Source organism: Labeo rohita, chromosome 8, assembly GCF_022985175.1.
Source record: "Labeo rohita strain BAU-BD-2019 chromosome 8, IGBB_LRoh.1.0, whole genome shotgun sequence".
Taxonomy (NCBI): domain Eukaryota; kingdom Metazoa; phylum Chordata; class Actinopteri; order Cypriniformes; family Cyprinidae; genus Labeo; species Labeo rohita.
In genome coordinates, this window is record NC_066876.1 from 19,852,444 (window position 1) to 19,873,809 (window position 21,366).

General features: G+C 35.9%; 3 protein-coding genes across 9 annotated transcripts in view; 1 reads left to right on the plus strand and 2 right to left on the minus strand.

Moving 5' to 3' along the window:
• LOC127169672 (glutathione S-transferase Mu 4) overlaps positions 1-3,799 on the minus strand; it is a 49,969-nt gene extending 46,170 nt beyond the window's left edge. Inside the window, exons 1-8 of one of the 3 annotated variants that reach the window (XM_051117203.1) lie at positions 3,668-3,799; positions 1,982-2,057; positions 1,829-1,893; positions 1,674-1,755; positions 1,458-1,555; positions 1,240-1,335; positions 1,028-1,138; positions 615-935 (exon numbers count right to left, since the gene is read on the minus strand). In XM_051117203.1, the coding sequence (XP_050973160.1) occupies positions 822-935; positions 1,028-1,138; positions 1,240-1,335; positions 1,458-1,555; positions 1,674-1,755; positions 1,829-1,893; positions 1,982-2,057; positions 3,668-3,703 (678 nt within the window). In that variant the 5' untranslated portion in view covers positions 3,704-3,799 and the 3' untranslated portion in view covers positions 615-821. Of the gene's footprint in view, positions 1-373; positions 425-614; positions 936-1,027; positions 1,139-1,239; positions 1,336-1,457; positions 1,556-1,673; positions 1,756-1,828; positions 1,894-1,981; positions 2,058-3,667 lie in introns of those variants that run through there. The other 2 variants (XM_051117200.1, XM_051117199.1) reach the window with 2 other exon arrangements.
• Positions 3,800-6,450: 2,651 nt separating this feature from the next.
• Positions 6,451-8,798, plus strand: LOC127169266 (zinc finger BED domain-containing protein 4-like). The gene is made up of 5 exons (XM_051116508.1): positions 6,451-6,787; positions 7,113-7,318; positions 7,567-7,759; positions 8,244-8,429; positions 8,748-8,798. Exons 1-5 carry the CDS (start codon positions 6,671-6,673, stop codon positions 8,796-8,798), a joined length of 753 nt encoding a protein of 250 aa, XP_050972465.1. The 5' UTR covers positions 6,451-6,670.
• A 2,091-nt stretch (positions 8,799-10,889) lies between these two features.
• Positions 10,890-21,366, minus strand: part of ampd2b (adenosine monophosphate deaminase 2b) — a 29,480-nt gene continuing 19,003 nt past the window's right edge. For all 5 annotated transcript variants that reach the window (XM_051117588.1, XM_051117590.1, XM_051117592.1 and 2 more), the window contains exons 7-18: positions 20,759-20,885; positions 20,532-20,621; positions 20,042-20,171; positions 19,707-19,901; positions 18,087-18,218; positions 17,820-17,983; positions 17,280-17,406; positions 17,012-17,175; positions 15,870-15,990; positions 14,988-15,161; positions 14,770-14,880; positions 10,890-12,118 (exon numbers count right to left, since the gene is read on the minus strand). In XM_051117588.1, coding sequence (XP_050973545.1) covers positions 11,903-12,118; positions 14,770-14,880; positions 14,988-15,161; positions 15,870-15,990; positions 17,012-17,175; positions 17,280-17,406; positions 17,820-17,983; positions 18,087-18,218; positions 19,707-19,901; positions 20,042-20,171; positions 20,532-20,621; positions 20,759-20,885 — 1,751 coding nt within the window. In that variant the 3' untranslated portion in view covers positions 10,890-11,902. The remainder of the gene's footprint in view (positions 12,119-14,769; positions 14,881-14,987; positions 15,162-15,869; positions 15,991-17,011; positions 17,176-17,279; positions 17,407-17,819; positions 17,984-18,086; positions 18,219-19,706; positions 19,902-20,041; positions 20,172-20,531; positions 20,622-20,758; positions 20,886-21,366) is intronic.

The following is a 21,366-nucleotide window of genomic DNA, read 5'->3' on the forward strand; positions in this document are numbered from 1 at the left end:
AGATGGTGTTCCGATCGTTTCGTTAGTTTTGCGGTACACGTTTTGCAGTTGGATGTTGGGGTTTAACCTTAAGCTTAAATTTTACATATAGCGAAGTATCAGTGGGTTTGGCGAGACAAGACAAAGCATGTTAAATATTTTATCCACAACTCCTAAAGACCCCCTGACTAGCTCTGAATCCTGTGTTTAAAATATAAAGACATCAGTACTGAGTAGTTGCTAACTGAGTAGTTCAAGAATAGAGCATCGATTTATGAAGTAACTTTAAGCAAACTTTAAGCAAGCTATCAAATTATTACACTAAATTTTGCAGGTCAAATAAAATTTAAATGTCTAACCACAATTATGCAAAATTTTCACAAATATTTCTTACCCCGCGTATATCCCTGTATGCCAACTTCATTGCCATCTTGCTACTTGAAATGAGAACTTTTCTGCAGGAGCAGTAAGTTAGAATAGAGGGAGTGGGCACTCAATGCCGAATGCATGTGGACGATTGGGAGGGGCAACACGACACTTCAAATAGTCACACTCAAAGTGCGCCACTCGCCTGAACACTTTCAATTTAAACATAAGTGCTTGCACTGTCTACAGACAACAACTGAGAATTCGGATTGTTTTGTAGTGCTTTTGTAATCAATACTAATGTTAACTGTATTACTTGTACAGTACAGGATATACATTTAACTAATCATCATTAAATCACTTTGTTAGTTATTGAAAAGTTTAAAATAGTGGTCCCCAAAAAATTATCATTGTGCAATTCAACTGCATTGACCTTATAAGCAAAAACAGCTGGTGTAACATTTTATGATGCTTTATCAAGACACAATCTTGTTAGTTTCACTCTTGTTTCCCCATTTGGCCATCTTGCTGTTCACAGGTGTTTTCATGAATCTGCTTGACTTCATGTATTCTGCAATCTTCTCAAGACTCTGACAGGGAACACAATTCATATCGGTCACAATATGGATGAACTTTGGTGAGACTATCAAATCAATCCATGTGACAAAAGCTGAATCCAAACCTCAAAGCGATCCAGGAAACATCTAAGGTTTTTGTAGTCATCCAGACACGCTGCGTCAAACATACGATGCTGATCCAATAACTCATACATGATAAAGTCCACAAATGTGATCTACAGGATGAGACAGTGGCACGAGCATGTCAAACTAATATACGGTTATATCCTGCCACTTTAAATGGAAAAGAGTGCTTCCAAACATTATGCCTACTTACCTTGTCCCCAGCAAACCACTTCCTGTCACCAAGGAAGTTAGAGAACTGCTTTAGAATTCCTGGTAGTTTCTCAGTGTAGCATGATTTGTTTTTGTCCTGTAATCGAATACAAATGGATTACAAATCATGTGTGTTATTAGTTAACAAGTAAATTCATATTATTAGTTGCAAACTTCTTCAATGCTGTTATACATATTTTTATATAATCAATCACTCACAAAGTCAAAATAGCAGAGCTGGACAAAACCATTGCGGAAGTCCATTGCCTGGTTTTCCAAGATGTCAACTCTCGTCTGCTCTTCTTCAGTTTCCCCGCCTAACAACACATTAGAAAGAGAAGTCTAACATCATCTGGATGGCTATTTTCAGTTATGCTTGAGATAGTAAAATAAAGATTTGTTTTTGAAGAATAAAGAAATCAATCGAGTACTCACAGAGGTTGTGTTTGCGGGCGATGTATCTCATTATGGCATTGCTTTGGACTACTTTCGTGTCTCCATCCTCTAGGTATGGCAACTGGTGAAGAAGGTGAAGGTTAGTTATTGCATGTTATACTGAACAATACTATGAGGGTAACTATGTAACTTACATTAGGAAAGTCCATCCCAAGTTTCTCTTTCTCATTTAACCAACAGCTTCTGTCATAGTTGGGAGCTGCAAGGCAAGAACATAAAATCAGTGTGCTTTTATATGGACAATCTGAGTATGTCTGCTACTGTATGTTATAATAATCATCACTTACCCTCACGACAAGAATAGAACTTCTCCTCATACTTGGTACCAGTGTATTCCAACAGCAGACGGATTGGTTGAGCAAGCTGTAATCAGATTAAATGATATCCATAACATGCTGTATATTTAACTCCAGCTGCTGTAAAATGTTTTTCACACTTTACATGATTAACTGAGGGTTGACTGATAGATTTATTTACACAGCATATTTATAAACCCTGGGTTAATGTTCTTATTATTTTTATATTCTTGAGGTGAATAATACTGATTGGACAAATAACATAACACAACCTGTTTAACCCTTTGGCACTGTTCGGTCATTTTTGACAGAAAAATTAAGTTTTTTTTTTTTTTGCTTTTCTTTTTTTTTTTTACTTCATCAGCATGGTACAAAACCTGATAAAGGTTTTGGCACTTGCTATGTGAATACACAAACAAAAATGGATAGGATTTGAAAACATTAAAAAGTCACACTTGTACTGTTTACATCAAAAATGACTACACTGAAAATTAATGGGATGCAAATTACATCTAGTGGAAACATTTAGTACTCCACCCAAACTAAACTTTAGCAAATTTTTATTTTTTTTTATTTTAGATATCCTCAAATTTGGAACTCAACTTGTTTAGATTTATGGCTTTTATTTTAACACAGTTTTATACTAAAACATGTACTGGAAATATATATATATATTGTAGCAGCGACAATATATATATTGGAAAAGCATCCGTGACATGTTTCAATGCAAAACAGAAAGTTTTATTTACAATGATGAAAGGAGCAAGATAGTATAAATGATGTTGGTAAAGTATAAAACAGAAAATAAACTAAATTATATAAAACAAACAAAATAAAACGAAACAAAACGGTCAACAAAAAGTGAGCACTCCAGCTACTCACCCCCTTCCATCCTGCCTCGCCATAGAACTAACAGGTAGAAATGCACCTAAGCCCAAGTGACATACCAAGCAGGAAATGACAATTTCAAAATAAAAGACATCTTAAGATTATATAACTTTTTAGTTTCATTTTTAATACTGCCAAGTGTCTTCTGTAAAAAGAGAACAAACTTAAGTCTGCTCCAAAGAATTCAAGATTTACATCAGTTTAAGTTGGAAATTTTATTTTCAGGTCTATGTTCAAAAAGTGGTTTACAGATAATAACTGGATCATAACTATTCCATAAATATAATTTGGAATATTAAAAAAAATACAGCACATTCATGTCACTGAATTAAAAGATTTGGTCATTTTTGCCAAGCAGCAGTCAAGACTCTCGAGTAAATAACTATTCTTCTAGCTGTGGAAATGCTGCCACATAAAAGTTGTTAAGTTGCCCTGAATCTTTTGAAACATACAGCAAAAAAGTTATCTTCAGTTTACGCGTGTTCTGCGACTTCAGAAAGCGTATGACTTTTTAATAAGGGGCAAGTTATGGCAGCTTGTTATAAACCGAGGCAATTTATGACAGCTCGCCGTTACATTCTTGCATTGTGCCCTTAAATCAGCTCTCAGACACGTTTTTATAACCCAAAGTTAAAATTGGCTTTTGTCCAGTGTTTAATGTAGCTCCTATGAATGTACAGATTACAGGAAGTGTTTCGTCGTAAAAAAAAAAAAAAATGAATCAATTAAAGGCCTAACTATGCAAAATGATTATAAAATAGTTATGCACAAATTACGACTGGTTCTTACCCCGCGTATATCCCAGTAAGCCAATTTCATTGCCATCTTGCCACAAGAGTTTGCACCGTTGCGCTTCAAAATGAGGTGCAGGAGCAACAGAATGGAGGAGAGGAGAGGGTGTGCGCGCGCATGTGGGGTAGAGATGGGGAGTCGACTCCAAAAGAGTCGATTCCTCGACTCTCACTAGCCCTAGTGTCGGAATCGACTCCCAGTGTCGAGTGTTTTTTTCAAGTTCAACACAGCAACAGTTCATTATAACGAAAAGATTATAATGAATGTAAAGATACAGAAATTAAAACAAAAAGATAAAGAAATGAGAGGAAAAAATAAGTAATGCCAGGAAAACAAAGAACAATAATGTATAGATAGTTTTTTTCTGTTGGGTCTGTTTTGCGGCTCAATCATGATGTGGTTCAATACAGTCAATTGGTTGTGATTGGCACAAAACACTGCAGTAGGTTTTACGAACCAATCATGTACCAGTCCTCAGGGTGAGAGTGGGACATGCCCATTATTGGCAAGTGGTGGTTGATTGAGTGATACTGTTGAGTGATGACTGTTTTTGAATCCAGTAACGTTAACTTATAATGGCAACCCCGACCTCAACCGTGTGGAAATATTTCAACCAGACCGAAGACAAAACTAAAGTTCGTTGTGATATTTGTAAACGTTGTTTAAAATTCAACAGTTCAACGTCGTGCATGTGGAAACACTTGAAAGCGTTTCATCGAACAGAACTCGCAAGACTTCAACGGCCAAGCACCACTGCCAGTCAAGATGAGATGGATGAGGTAAACGCTGTAACGCTAGTTATATGTTTTCCTGTACAGTCCCAGATAAATATTTAATTAAGATAAAACACATAATTCAGCTAATGAAATGTAAATCCAAATAAGGAGTTTATTTATGAGTTAATGTCCATATATATCAAATTTAAATGACAGTAAAATCACCTACAACCCTTACAAAAATACGTCACTTTTAGAATAAGATTAGACAAGATGGTGGGCCTTGGTTTAATTTCCCCTTTCCCACCCACACCTTGTAATGTGTAGTAATATGAAAGATATTGTATGCATTTTTTCATCTGACCATGTGCAGACATTTTGTTTGTTAGGGAGCTGAGTCAGGAAACTGTCCTCCACCAGCGAAACGTCCGATTCAGACAGTTATGCACCAGTATGCTATTAAGGATCCTTATCTAGGTGAGTTTTTATGTAATATAGGGAGTACTTCCACTACTTTTGTGACTACTTGCACCAGGCTAGTAGCATAAACTGCTTAGACTAGTCTTACATGGTAGTCAATTAATTTTTTTCTTCAAGACTGGTCATAATTTTGTTAAGTCTGTTACATTAAAAGGAAGATTGGTCTATTTTAAATTACAAAGATAAAACTAATTAGCCCTAAATAATTTCTAGTTGTTCAGACTAGTTTTTAAGACACAGTCTTAAACTATTGGCTGTGTTTATGCAACTGCTGGGTTCTGTTTGAGTGAAACTATAGATTAATGTATATATTTATTCTTGTGAAGGCAGATTATTTTTGCTATTTAGGGCTGTCAGTAATTTTCTTTTTTATTGAACAGGCTTTAGTACCAATTATTTACGTGACATAGTTCTATACAATTAGTGTGAAATAACTGAACTTTTAATCTTTTTCTTGCATTGCAGCTAACAGCATTCCAAAGAAAAGGCTTGATAACAAGCTCCTCAAAATGATGGTGAAAGACATGCAGCCTTACAACATTGTCAATGATGAGGGGTTTAGAGAGTTTGTTTATGCTTTAGATCCAAGGTATCAACTCCCATCAAGATCAACACTAATTAGAAACCTCGAAGAACAGTATGATACCACCAAGACTTCTTTGAAAAAGAAAATGGAGGTGTGTATAGTCCATTTGTTTGCTGTAATAGATTCTCTGTCTAAAGTTTTAGATTTCAGCTTATTTTTTTATATATCATAATTTCTCACGATCAAGCCATCTTATATTCTGTTATAATTGCTCAAGTACAAAATAATTTTTGTAAATTGCTTTGGATAAAAGCATTTGCTAAATGCCTTCATTTGATCTATGTTGATATAGGGGTAGATGGGGTGCTGGTGCTAGTTGCCACAAGAGAAAGCTGTCAAAACAGTTCAATTTCAAACAATCAAAAACATTTCAAAGCCACAGTATTGTTCAAATTTTGTCAACAAAATTGTCAAATTTGTTAACAATATTTTGTCACCATTATTATTGTTTACAGGAAGCTGATCACATATCTGTCACCACAGATATGTGGACATCTATAAACACAGAAGCATACTTGGCGGTCACAGCACACTTTATTATCGATGACAGCCTCATGTCATGTTTATTGGACGTACACAGGTAATTTTTTAATTAATTAATTTTTTTTTTTAGTGTGAGAGAGAGTTCTTGAAATTTGCTGAAATTTTTTTTTTTCTAAATTTGTGCTGTTACACCGTATGAGACATTAAAAACTTATTTGTCAGCTACCCTTTTACAGAGTACCCTACCCTGTCTTTACAGAATGTTCTTTACATTGTATAGGATGATTTTATGTAGAAAACTGTAAATCTTTGGGTTTTCATAGGCAGGGTTACCATTTATTTGGGTGTTCCTGTAGTTTTAAGCATACATGTAATTGTGATTACAATTTCTTTTGTCCCCAAAGGTTCCCACAGAGGCACACTGCCGATGAAATAGCAGCAGCTCTTCATGAGATTTTTAGGGATTTTAACATTGAAAACAAAGTTGGGTGCGTTGTGACGGACAATGCTTGTTTTAAGGCACATGCCTTGTTTCGCACACACCTTAAATCTTATAGTGAAGGATGGCCTGTCTGCAGTTGCTGAGCTAACCGAAACCAGAGAGAAGGTGAAGAGAATTGTTGGACATTTTAAGAGCAGCTGTGTCTCTATGGAGAAACTTTCAAAATATCAGCGGGAAATGAAGCTTCCAGAGTACAAACTTGTACAAGAAGTTGAAACCAGGTGGAACTCCACATGCTCGAACGCTTCCTAGCCGTTAAAGTCCCACTGTCTGCTGCCTTATCAACAATAGATGCTGGACTGCCAGTCCTCTTTAGCTCTGACTGGGATGCGATTGAAAGTGCTGTGAGGGTAAATCACAGCCCCATTCATTGTATTGTGTAGGATAATTCACCCAAAAATAAATTTCCATCATTTACTGACCCTTATGTTGTTCGAAAACCTGTTTGAGTTTTCTGTATGTTGGTAACGAGACAGAATTAACTGTAACAGTAAAATTCCAAAGTAGAAAAAAATGCTTTAGAAGTCGATGGCTACTGTCAGATGAAGAAAGAAACTCATACAGGTTTGAAAAACATGAGGGTGAGTAAATGACATAATTTTCATTTTTGGGCTAACTAATAATTAATTTTTAATGTTTTTAATTTGTTTCTTGTTTTTCTCTTTCTCTTTTAAGATTCTCCATCCATTCTTTCAGGTAACAGAGGAGATCTCTGCAGAGCTCAATGTAACAGCATCCAAATGCATTCATATGGTTCGAAACCTACAGAAGGTCACCACAAGTATGATGCAGCAACAAGAAAAAGGTAACATTGGATATCGTCTTGCAGAAGCTCTGAATGGTACCCTTCAGCGTAGATGCAGTGCCTATGAGACTTCACGGTATGTTTCCCCATGAGATGCATATAGATTTTTTTACTGTGGTCAGAAATACTGTGGCTGTGGAAAGCTGATGTACTTTTGCTAATGTAATGGATTGGAATGACACAAACATACACCTATTGTATTAGGTTTTATGCCATGGTCTTTCTGAACACTTTGGAAAGTGTGCATTCACAGAGTTATTTCATGTTTTTCATTTCTTGTCGATTGTGATTTGTACAATGAATTGTTTTTGTTGTTTCTGTTAGTCTTCTGTCAAAAGCAACCATCCTCGATCCGTGCTTCAAAACACTCGGATTCATAAGTCCACAGAAGGCTGATGAGGCTGTGAAGAGCCTCTCATCTGAAGGTGCAATGTTTGTTTTAGAAGGACAGGCACAAGCATCTACACCTTTAGCTTCTTCAACAGCAAATGAACTTTGGCATGATTTTGACACTCAGGTAAGAGATTAAATTGAAAGGATAGCAGAGGGATAGAAAATGTGTTGTTTATTTACTGTGCTTACCCTTGGGCCATTCAAGAAGTAGGTGACTCATGAAAGTTCAATTGATATTTTTCCCTTAATATTTGTATCGTATGGTAACTGCTCACATATGTGAGCAATAACGTATGGAAGAATGTGCTGTATCATAAGTTCACAACTGTGTTGTGTTTGCAGTTGTTTGCAGAGTATGTTTGTTAATATTCTGAGCAAAAGATTATTCAGTAAAAGCCTTTGCTCCAGTATTAGTGGAAGGCACTGTATACAGTGTACCTTTAATAAAGGCATATCACTTTGGATAAGAACTCAAGGTATTTTCTCTCAAGTTAAGTAAAATCATACATAACTAAGTGATATTTTTGGGTGAACTACATATTTGATATTTGATTTTTGCCTTTTCTAATATACACATGTCTGTCTTTATTAAAAATGTGTTTTTACAGGTTTCATCACAAAATCCTAGACAAGATTTTTTAACTGAACTCAAACTGTACCTGGCAGAGCCCAACATTGTTCGAACAGAATGTCCTATCCAGTACTGGAGTGCGAAAGAAGCAAAGTTTCATTTGCTTCGTGAACTTGCAAGAAAATACCTCAGTGTGCCAGTTACCTCAGTACCAAGTGAACGGGTATTTTCAAAAGCTGGAGAACTAATCTCAAAACGGTCAAGGCTTCACCCGAAACAAGTTCAGATGACACTCTTTCTGAATAGCAATATGCCGTAGCATCTTTTTAAAGCAAGGATACACCTTTGTTTGCCTTACATCTGAATGACAATTTCTGAACAGTAAAACATTTGACTGATTTGTATATTTTATTATATTTATTATATTTTAGTATATTAAAATTTAGTTTTAGATTAAAATAAGTTGTTACAGAGAGTAAAAATGAAGGTAAATGAAAATCTGTGATCTTAAGATTAATAATAAATGTTTGTGGAATTAAAGAATTTAGATGTCCTACATGAGAGCGGAGCTCGATCGGTTTCAGGGTCGTAGGACATACGAGCGAGAAGTGAGGAAACGAGGAAGCATATTGAGACGCACCTTCTGAATCCTGACCCTATTTTAATTCGAAGTAAATGGAGTCGAGGAGTCGATTCCACCGACTCCAAAATTAGGAGTTGGGAGTCGGAGTCGACTCCACAAAAAAACCGGAACCGAACACCCCTAATGTGGGGTCGCGGTTTCAAGTTAAAGAGATACAACACCCACAAAATCAATGGTGTGTCATGTTGTGAATATTCTGTTCGTGCTAAATAATCTTAAACATTTATTTTATATTTTCAAGCAAGCAACAGGCTTATGTGCATTCTAAATACACATGCTTGCTTCAGCATTTTACCAGGGAGAAAAAAATCTTTTAGGGACCAAAAGATCAACATGTTCTCGTTATATAAATCTGTTTGATCCAAAATACAACAAAAGCAGTAATTTGAAAATATAATATAACATGTAATTTATTCCTGTGATCAAAACTAAATTTACAGCACCATTACTCCAGTCTCCAGTGTCACATGATCCTTCAGAAATCATTCTAATATGCTTTGCTGTTTTGATCTGCTGTTCAAGAAACATTCATTTATTAATATTATTAGTATTAATAAATTTAATTAAAACAGCTGAGTACATTTATTTCAGGATTATTTGACGAATAGAAAGATCCAAAGTCAGCATTTATCTGAAATAAAAAGATTCTGTAACAATATACACTATAAATGAAGAGTTCAGATGCAAAAGCCTCGAAGTCCATCTGACGTTTTTCTTTAAAATAAGCATTTTTATCAAGCTCCTAAGTACCATTACTTCTGATTGGGCTCAGGCTGGGATTTAGCGAGTTTGAAGTAAAAGTATTTGATGGACGTATAATATGTGTCCAGAGCATCCAGAGTATCATCTCTCTTATATCATCTCATTTTTGACCGAGATGGCTTTTAGAAGAACTCTTCGTACACACACACACACACACACACACACACACACACACACATATATATATATATTGCCCCGCCACCAGACCTGGAGGTTATGCCCCAAAATTCAAGATAATGGTGCAAAAAATGCCCCTGCATGTGTTTTGTCTCATATTTATATATATTACGTATCACACAATATCACATGGGCAGCAAAACCAATATGACACAAGTGCTGATTTTGTTCCATATATATATATATATATACACATACATATGGGAAAGAAATTAAAAATATATATACTTTTATTTAGCAAGATGCTTTTAATTTCTTTATCATCACTTTATCATCAGAAGTGATAATAAAGACATCTGTAATGTTACAAAAGATTTCTATTTCAGATAAATGCTTTTTATTCATCAAAGAAACCTGAAAAACTTTCCACATAACAATAATAATACATGTTTTTTGAGCAGCAAATCAGAATATTATAATGATTTCTGAAGGACCATGTGACTGGAGAATTTTTTTTTCTGTACTTTGGATCAAATAAATGCAGGCTTGGTGAGCAGAAGAGACTTCTTTAAAAAAAAACATTACAAATCTTACTGTTCAAAAATTTTTGACCGGTAGTGTATGTCTAATGTACCATAATTAACAAAAAGGAGATGTTTATCTTGAGTAATTTTATATCCCAACAGGTGATTTTAATAAACCCTAACTAATTTCACCTTTTTTTTTTAAACCCTTTGTCTTATATAAAGGTCACAAGAAGTCTTCCAGTTATCTTAAAAACTTCTGACTATGCTTTATTCTGGTCCCAGATTTTCAGAAACACCCAAAAACATACAATTATTTTATTTTAATATTAAAAAAAGAATCTGGACCAAACTGCACTGTAATGCAACAACATGTAAGTTACTGTAAAGCTGATGCTCTAGCTCTAATACTACAAGTTTAGGCAGAATTTACAGCCCCAACACTAGAGAAACAAAGGATACAGGAAAACGCTGGTCAAAAAGCACAGAACACTGGTTTGTACAAAAATAGTTTCACATTACTTTGCTTTTCCCTCGAGTTATTTACCTATATCGGCTAAAGAATCCGAAGTCTTGCACATTCACAAGAAATAACTTATTTCTGCTTTGAAAAATACAGTGAATTAGTATATCAACAGACTCTTAGAATTATATTTTAATTATGAGATACAGAATACAGCAGAAAAAATAAACTTCACTTTGATATTATCATGTCTGATTTACAATAAATAGCACTAATCATTATTCAATTACAAACACACATAAAAATGGCTAAATGACTCAAAGGATACGACCACTATAAAATAAATACCATCACAATAATAAACTTAATAGAACAGAACCTGTTACAATCAAGCATATAAAGGAGATAAAAATCCATTTAAAAATGACAGGATGTTGACGGCTCATGGCAGAGATGTGCATGGGTATTTGAGCTCACACATAGTAGCCAAAGAACAATTGTTTATGGCTGTTAGCATTCAAAACAAGTGTACAAGCGACACCAAATGCTTATTATCTATGATGGTGTAAACCATTTCACAGATTTCATGCTGGACTGCAGGTTTAACAACAGTGTAAGGTCCACAGTAACAAAGGGGGAAATTTCTAGGGTTTCCTGATGCTTGACTGTGGATTTCTGGAGCCTTCGCAGATACTGTAAGTGTTTCCAGTTGGTATTCATCAAAATGTTTATGTGTTTGTCAAACACAACATTGGCATTTCCTTTGTGCAAATTATCTTGTAATGAGAAGTTTAAACCTGCTCTTCCCAACCAAAAAAACAACAGTACATTTCTCACAAATACCCAAATATAGTATTAAAAAAAAAAAAATAGAGGGGGGGAGGTTTAGTTGAACACCAGTAGAGTCAAACACAGTAAGACTGTGCCACATTTCCCGAGAGGCTGCTCACTGCAGGGCAAATGGGTGGAGTTTATATGTAGCTGCTCCTCGCTAGACGTCCATTGAGGAGGAGTGAATGTAGTTTGTGCCAAACAGGTGGAGCTACTCTATCCCTTTACTCCATTAGACGTCCAGAGAGGTGGAGCTGGAAGTGATTTGACTCTGCAGAGAGTACCACTTGCTTTTTCCTGAATCACCTTTCACTCACATTCTGCACTGGGTGAATAACTGAAAGTGCATGACACTGCTAACGTCTGGCCGGCCCTGCACCCATGCACAGGGACCCCTGCTCTTCAAGCATCTCCAGCTCCTCTGACCGCACGGCCTGGGTGATCAGATTCAGCTCCTCACACAGCGTCTCAAAGCGGTACGCCACTCGGATGTCTGGAACATTAGTGCGTCTGATGTCGTTGCCCTCCTGCCCCTCTTTGATGTAATGAGGCCCCAGCCAGTAGCTTTTCACCTAGGCGCAAGATAACTATGCGTTAGTCACATGTTTTGTTTTTATATGTAATTCCTTGTGTTTTAATTGTCTGTATTAGTGGTTTGGCTTCAAAATGCACAGTGGACATCAAGTGTGACCAAACCATATACCAAAACTGTTTATTGAACTAAACTAAATGTGAGCCAAAACATACTGTGGATGCCACAAATATCCTAAATGCAAAAGAGGCCATATATAATGTGAAGTCATCTGTGTCTTATTTTCCTCTATATACCGTAGGGTTTCAGAGAATGAGGTCAGGTCAGGCAGTCTGTTTGTGTTGGCTTCTAACTACTGTAATTTCACTAATGACAGATAAGCTTGTGCCAATATACTGTTGTGTTTGAACGCCCAACCAAATTGGTTGCCACAACAACAAAAGATATCAGAAGTACTTTATCCTCCCTTTTAAAAGCAGAAAGGCTTAAAGGGGATGTCGGATGCAAATTCACTTTTACATGGTGTTTGCATATAAATGTGTTTTAGCAGTGTGTGGACACAACCACCCTACAATGATAAAAATCCCTTCATTACTTTTTTTGAAAAACCTCCAAAAACAAAACACCTTCAATTATCAATGCATTTTGATTTGTATGATGTCATACTGCTCAAGCCCCGCCCACAACTGCTGACGGATTGTCACATTTTTGCATATTTCCACCCTTAGCCAGTTGTACACTGTCTGCCATCAGAGGCATTGAGGACACAGTAGATTAGTAGATTTATTTTTGATGGTAACACCACAAAATATACAAAAAAACGGAAGAGAGGGGCGGAGTGAGCAGTAGCTCATTATCATTTAAGGAGCCATGCACCGAAACGGGTCGCTGTGAACAGAGCTGTTTTTGAAAAGGTAAAAAAGGCCATGGTTTTACATGACTATTGAGGAATTTTAACCTAGGTATGTTGCAGACGTTTCATGAAGACCCTAAAGAATCATACCAACTTGTGGAAAAAAGGCCATCTGATGTCCCCTTTAACTAATGTTAAAGGGAAACCCAGGTATTAAGACTTGTGTGGCTTAATATAAATTAAATGACGTCCTTACTTAAATATGTAGCGGAAAACCCATGAAAGATTTACATCTTTTAAAAAATTCACATTGTTTTATACATATTTTGGACGCCATTTTTTCAATGACGTGAAATGACTGCATTAATCTCCACTTTAGCCTTGATGCCTTTGAGGCTTTTAGTAGACCACAGCTACTGAAAGATCTTTCAAATGGCAGAGACAAGAAACCCTAGATGCCATCTTTGCAGAATACAAACATGTCAACTCTTATCATGATGCTGCAGCCATTGAACAAGTTTCTCAGCATGGATTTCACACAATATCCGGGGCGTTTAGACTCCTTGTGGGAAAAATCAATGGTGGTTTAAGCTTACACTTACATCCATTGCCATTTGTAAGCTCTTTCGGTAGCTGTGGTCATCGTATTAGTATTTTATTTTCAGAGTTCTGTGCTCTGAATTGTGTTGTGGTACAAATAGCAACAGGTAGAGCCAATAGCTCACCTAGTGCAACCATTTCACATCATAATGGCGCACCCCATAGCCCAAAATATGTATAAAACGATGTGGATTTTTTAAATAACGTATATCTTTCATGGGTTTTCTACTAAATATTTCTGTAAGAGACATCATTTACATTAAATTAACGGAGAAGTCCACTTTCAGAACAAAAATTGAAAGATAATGTACTCACCCCACGTCATTCGAGATGTTCATGTCTTTCTTTCTTCAGTCGTAAAGAAATTGTTTTTTTTAAGGAAATATTTCAGGATTTTTCTACATATAATGGACTACTATGGTGCCCCGATTTTGAACTTCCAAAATGTAGTTTAAATGCGGCTTCAAGCGATCCCAAATGCGGTTGTAAATGATCCCAGCCGAGGAAGAAGGGTCTTATCTAACGATCGGTTATTTTCATAAAAAAAAGAATACAATTTAAATATTTTTTAATCTCAAACGCTCCTCTTGTCTTTCTCTCCCTGAACTCTGTGTATTCTGACTCAAGACAGTTAGGGTATGTCGAAAAAAACTAGTATTTTCTCCCTCAACTTAAAAAATCATTTCAAAATCATCACAATGTGAACAAGCAAAGAAGATCAAACACCCTTAACAAATAAGGTAAAACATCTATATAATACAATTTTGGCAGAGCGAGAAAAGACGAGCGTTTGACATTAAAAAGTATATAAATTGTATTATTTTTAAGAAAATAAACGATCGTTTCGCTAGATAAGGCCATTCTTCCTCGGCTGGGATCATTTACAACCACATTTTGGATTGTTTGAAGCCGCATTTAAACTGCATTTTGGAAGTTCAAAATCGGGGCACCATATCAGTCCATTATATCGAGAAAAATCCTGAAATGTTTCCCTCAAAAAACATAATTTCTTTACAACTGAAGAAAGACATGAACATTATCTGTCAATTTTTGTTCTGAAAGTGGACTTCTCCTTTAAGCCATTCATGTTAAAATACCCAGGGTTCCCTTTAAAAAATGTTAACCTTATTGTCAAGTGTTACCAAAATGTAGAAATTAAAATGTGCACACTAAACAACCCAAAACTGACTTCCTCCATTGCTGACAGAGGGAGAGAGAGTATGTGTAGATGTAAGCACCTGGTGAGAAAATCCACTCATGAGCACACTGTTTCGGGCCAGCTCACACATGTCACATGAGCTCAGCTTCCACACCTGAGCAGCGATGCTGTACTCCTCCATCAGCGGCTCCTGAACAACCACACACTAGGTTAAACACATCACTGAACGCACTCAAGGAATGACAGATATAATTAAAACCTTGTTAGAATATTTGATGGTAGGGTTTAGCTTGTGACCTTTGTGAAGTGGAACTGCAGTGGGTCATCAGTGGACAAAGACACCATGAGGCCTCTGGACAGGTACTCAGGCAGCGGATTTCGATGGTAACTGAGAAAGAGACTGTTGTTGCTGAGTGGAGACATGGCAATGCCGATCTGAGCCAGGTAATAAAGATACTGCAGTACAGGAGCCTGAGGAAAATGAACAAACATCTCGCTTTAAAACTCTGGGTGGACTGATAAGCTTGTGACTGTTTGCAATGGGTCTTAAGATAAGAATATTATCTCTAAGTATATTAGATCTAGCTCTACCCAGTGTGAGAAAAAGTGACAGATATTGTTCTGTCAAAACTTTAGCTTATTAACGTTCACTAACCACCTTTTTCTTCAACGCAGAAGTAAGCCTATGGGTGAGATTTCTGGTTCATTATCCACTATAGGGAAATAACGAGAAGAATAACAGTAAGCGTTGCAGTAAACGGTAAAACTGTTTGCACTACAAGCCAGTGTGTTCATAATTAAGATAATACATTAAAATAATACGGCAAGCCGCACCAATTTGCAATATCAAGCAGCAAAACAAGCTGTACAGCTAAAAATACCCGGACATGGATAAGATTGGAAGCCAGACCCATAAAATATGCAAACGGGCCCTCTCTTATGGGAAGAAAAAGGTGGATAGGCCAAAGCTGAACAGAGAATATCAATGTTTGAATCTCTGTAATCAAGTGTTCTGTTTAATACAGGCAAATTGTTAAGGTGTGATATTAACACATATGGCCTTGGGTTGATACAAACAATCATGAAAAAATATTTAAAATATGAACATTGTTTGTATCTGAGCAGACGAGATGTAGAAGGACAATCATGATTCAGTGTAAGTATGTAGAGTTTGTTTACTTTTCTCAGAAGCAGGCCATGGGAAATATTTTCTGACAGCATAAATCCAGACACGAGGTGGTGAATAGGGCCTGCCTCTCCACAGTGTGGACGTAATACAAACGAATTCAAGTTTCTTTGCCTGTTGGGAGAAAGAGATGACATTTAAACACGGTTGTGTTACTAAAAACATTTTTTAATTCGGTAACCTACACATAAATTTTAATCCATCTTTAAAATCTGAATCGGTATACAATACATACACTACCAGTCAAAAGTTATTGAACAGGGAGATTTTTAATGTTTTTTAAAGAAGAATCTTCTCCTCACCAAGCTAAAACTGTAAAATTTTGAAATGTTTTTACTATTTAAAATAACTGTTTTCTATTTGAATATATTTTAAAATGTAATTTATTCCTGTGATACAAAGCTAAACTTTTAGCATCATTAGTCCAGTCACATGATCCTTCAGAAATCATTCTAATATTTAGATTTGCTGCTCTAAAAACATTATTATTTTTATTATTATGTTGAAAACAGCTGAGATTTTTCAGGTTCCTTTGATGAATAGACAGTTCAGAAGAACAGCATTTATCTGAAATAGAAATCTTTTGTAACATTATAAATGTCTTTATCATCACTTTTGATCAATTTAAAGCATCTTTGCTAAATAAAAGTATTAATTTCTATCATTTCTTTCCGAATAAAACTAACTGACTCCAAGCTTTTGAATGGTATAATGTATAATGTTACAAAAGCTTTTTATTTCAGACAAATGCTGATCTTTGGTTTATACTATTAATCAAAGAATCCTCAAAAGTACGTAACTGTTTTAAATATTGATGATAATAATAATAAAAAATGTTCCTTGAACAGTAGATCAGCATATTAGACTGATTTCTGAAGGATCATGTGACTCTAAAGACTGGAGTAAAGATAATAATGGAAATATATTTAAATAGAAAGCAGCTATTTTAAATAGTACAAATATTGTACAATATTACTGTTTTTGCTGTATTTTGGATCAAATAAATGCAGGTGAGCAGAAGAGATTTCTTTAAAAAACATTCAAAATCTTACTGTTCAAAAACATTTGACTGGTAGTGTACATTTTTATCTTAATTTAATACATATTGGTAAGCAAAAGGGGGGGCATCAAATACCTGCGCAGGTGGTTGAGTACAGTCATATTTGCATACATGTAGTACAGATAATAAGAATATGGAGGATTGTCCTCCTCCGTCCAGTTCACAGGTTTTGGGCTGTCCAGGTTAAAGATGTGTTGCTCAGGTTTGGACTCATCATCCACACTGTCAAACCCCACAACCTAACGGGCACATCAACATTCAGTCTCAATACAATTAAACTATTTACAGAAAATATAATTTTACACAAATACAAGCTTTACTACATTACTAAATGTTCACTCACATGTTGCAGAAAGAGGTGCAGCTCTGGGTGGCTGCTGGGATTGACAGTGACTTCAAACAGAGGCATAAAAATGTTCTCTAGCATCTCCTGGAAGTTCGATAGCTGCTTTTTGGTGTGGTACACATCGCTGTAGAGAAAAGAAACAACCTGTTTTTACCCGTTATCTCATTAGAAACGTTTTTTGAGCATCAAAAGGTTAAATAAAATATACATCATAAGACACTTCTTTCAAAATCATTTAAAAAAATCTTACCAACCCCAAACTTTTAGACGAGTGTCAATATTTGTATTTTTAAAATTTTATCAAAGATTTAGGTCTACATACAGTGCCGTTGCGCTACGGGTGCCCCGTGTTCGAATCCCGACTTGAGGACCTTTCCTGATCCCACCCCCTATCTCTGCCATTTTCCTTCCTGTCCATTCTTATCTGTCCTGTCATAATAAAGGCTAAAAAATGCCAAAAATAGATCTAGGTCTACTGCAGACATCAGATAATAAACTGCCACTTTATATTAATACTTTTTAATGTTCAGTACTCACAATAACCGGGGCACCTGCACCAGCCAGCGCACGTTATCTGAGTAAACTTTGTGTTTGACGGCCCACTGAGCCAGTTTATCCCATTCATCTCGCGAGCGGCCGTAGATGGAGAGACGCAGCTCCACATTCTGATATTTGCTCTCCTCCAGGTCTGCCATCACCTCCTGAAATGCACCAACATACAACTCTCAGCAGGGGGCGCACTTTACCATATAAAACTGAATTCATGAGTTTACGTTAATCTCAAGGATTATAAGGAACAGATACCTTGATTATGTGTCCGAAGTATTTCCCCTCAATATGGTTGTCAGTCTTGATAAAGATTTCTCGGAGGATGGACTCTCCAATGGGGTTGTATTTGGAATTGAATTTATCAAAACGGTGGAATGTGTTACGATCCTGTAGAAAAACAGAATATCTTTATTTTAAAACCTGCTTTCCTTCTTCCGTGTAGCCCAATTATTTCCAAATACAATTTAGAAAAGGCTCTCTTTCAGTAAAGATATTGATTCACATGGTTTGGGGATCCATTAAACTGTGAGCAACTTATGTGTATAGCATTCATTTAGAGCCGCCACAGTCAGCATTCAGTAGAGAACAACAGGTCATTCATCAACTTTTTCAGTTCTCACTTAAGTGTAAACCCACTAAGCTTGTGCGACTGCATCTGCAACTCTGTGAAACATATTTGCAGTGAGAGTGACCTAGATCCCACACAAACTCATGAAGTTTGGAACTCCCACTAAATATTTGCCTTGACATCTGTGTGAAACAGCTTCAAGTTAGGTTCTGTGTTATTTCAGCTTTCTTTTCTCTTAAGTATATATTTTTGTTACTTTTCAGTTTATTATTTTTTAATGAATATTTTGTTAAGTCAACAAGATTTAACATATTTATATCTTGTTTTGGTCTGTAATGTTTTTTAAAGAAATTAATACTTTTACTCAACGACAAAAAGTGACAGCACAGACATTTACAATGTTATGAAATATTTCTAATTTATATTTATTCTGTATGATTATTTATTTTGAACTTTCTACTCAGCAAAGCTTTTACAAAAATATTAAGGAGCACAACTGTTTTCAACATCGATAATAAAAAATGTTTCTTGAGCACCAAATCAGCATATTAGAATGATTTCTGAAGCATCATGTGACACTACAGACTGGAATAATGACTGCTGAAAATTCAGCTTTACCGACACAGGAATAAAATTGTAATAATAATAATGTAATTACAATATTTCACAATTTTTTTTTTCACAATATTAATGTTTTTATGGTAGTCTTGATCAAATCTTGGTGAACATAAGAGACTTCAAAAATATAAAAATGTGACTTACCCCAAACATTTTAACAGTACTGTATTTACAAGTGTAGTGTATATTCAGTTTCTATTATTATTATTATTATTATTATTGTTATTATTAAAGATTTAGTTCACCTAAAAATGAAAATTCTGTAATTAATTACTCACCCCCATGTCGCTCCGAACCTGTAAGAACTTTGTTCCCTTTGAAACACAAATTAAGATATATTTTTTTAAGTTATATTTTTGGTCTTTTTGTTCCTTTATTATTCAGACATGACAGAGGAGAGATCACAGGAAAGTAGTGGGTAGAGAGAAGGGGGTGGGATCGGCATCGACCTCGAGACGAACTCGGGTCGCCGTGAACGCAGTTGCGCTGTATATGTCGGCGCACTAACCACGAGGCTACCAGCGCCGACACAAATTAAGATATTTTTGACATGAGGGTGAGTAATTAATAGCAGAATTTTCATTTTTGGGTGAACTATCAATTTAATTATGATGTCTAATTGCTTGTGATGGTAGAAGTATTTTTCTAATCACTAATGGCATGTGTATAACTACCTCCACAGTTCTTACCGCATGCATATCCAGAGTGTCCACGCTGAGGTCAAAGGCCGTCAGGTTCATGCTCTCAAACACATCTGATAGAGTCTGTCCTCGACCTTGTTCTACATGGACGATTTCACCTGGATATTTCTTCATGGCTCTTTTAATGAAGCGCAGCAGGTGCTTCTGATTCATACAGGATGAAGCATGGATATGTGTGTCCACCTGAAGGTTCAAATGTCAAAGTTCAGTAGTAAGATTTACATCACAAGTAAGCAGCAAAGATTGAACAAATAATCAGATTTTTCTTGTGACAACCACTAATAAACAATTTTTTTGTGTATTCAAGCTGTTGGATAGCAGACCTTTCTGATGTTGTAAAAATCACGATGAGGGACTTTCTTCTGTGCTGCCAACTCTTTCATCTCATTTAGCAGAATGTGCATCTGGAACTTGGAGCTGAGGTACTGCAGCCGGCGATAGCAGAAAGATTTCCTGTTTGAAAAATATACAATCAGGAATCTGTATGCCAAACCTAATTCAGATCAGACCAGATATGGCTATTTTTAGGGTCAGATTTAATCAGACTTTGCCACCTCTTCATCTTTGTGACATTTTACAGATTACAAATTAATTAAAAGTCTTTATCTCAGTGAGAATAGGTTCATTTTTTACATTTCATCTACAGGTTCAAACCGAGGTCAGTGCATAATTTCAATCAAGCGAAGGAGCCCACTTCGCAGGGATCAGCTTACATTTACAGAACAGGCTGTTTCAGTCAGTAATTTGATCATCTTTTCCTGAATCTGCTGCATTAGAATTGAAATAAATCTCAGAGTGTTCAGTACAACTTACACTGGGCCATTAATGATGAGTGCCATCATCATGTTCATATCAGCTATGTATTCCTGCAGGTCTGGGTACGGCAAGTCCAACTCTGAGGAACTGATGAAATGATGACATTATGAAAAAATATATTAAAAAAAGAAAAGAAAGACAAAAAAATACAACTACTGTCCCATTATAGAAACTATTACTAGCTAAGCAAAAATATTACATTATCACTTTTGATAATGTCTTACTTGTGCGTGTACACATGAACAACCCCATCCACCATCTTGCAAGTGTAGCCCAAACCTGGGGGCATGCTGGCAGGGTCAAGAACCTCATAGGGGTGGGTTTCTGACACAGGTGGGTGAACCGTTTTATCTGCGGAGAACACGATATAAAAGAGGGAAATGCAGTTGTTTAGCTTTCTGAATATTGATATCACTAAAAAAAAAAAAACATCTGTATGACAAAGTTTGGTGTGAAATATTGTGAAATAGTATTACAATTTGAAATGACTGTTTTCTATTAATATAACAAACTACATTTGAGGTCAAAAGTTTACATCCCCCTTTCAGAATCTGCAAAATGTTCATTCTTTTACCAAAATAGGAGGGATCATATAAAAATGCACATTATTGTTTATTTAGTACTGATCTGAATAAGATATTTCACATAAAAGATCAAAGTGATAGTTGTTCATGAGTCTCTTGTTTGTCCTGAACAGTTAAACTGCCCACTGTTCTTCAGAAAAATCCTTCAGGTCCCACAAATTCTTTTTTTTTTCAGCATTTTTTCCCCCAGCATTTTCCAACAATGACTGTATGACTGTGTGATCCATCTTTTCACACTGAGGACAACT

Coding starts and splice junctions, on each gene's coding strand:
- LOC127169266 (XM_051116508.1), top strand. CDS start 6,671: ATGCTCGAACGCTTCCTAGCCGTTAAAGTCCCACTGTCTGCTGCCTTA. Junction 7,760..8,243: donor GGCATGATTTTGACACTCAG/GTAAGAGATTAA, acceptor GTGTTTTTACAG/GTTTCATCACAAAATCCTAG. Junction 8,430..8,747: donor CCTCAGTACCAAGTGAACGG/GTATTTTCAAAA, acceptor GTGGAATTAAAG/AATTTAGATGTCCTACATGA.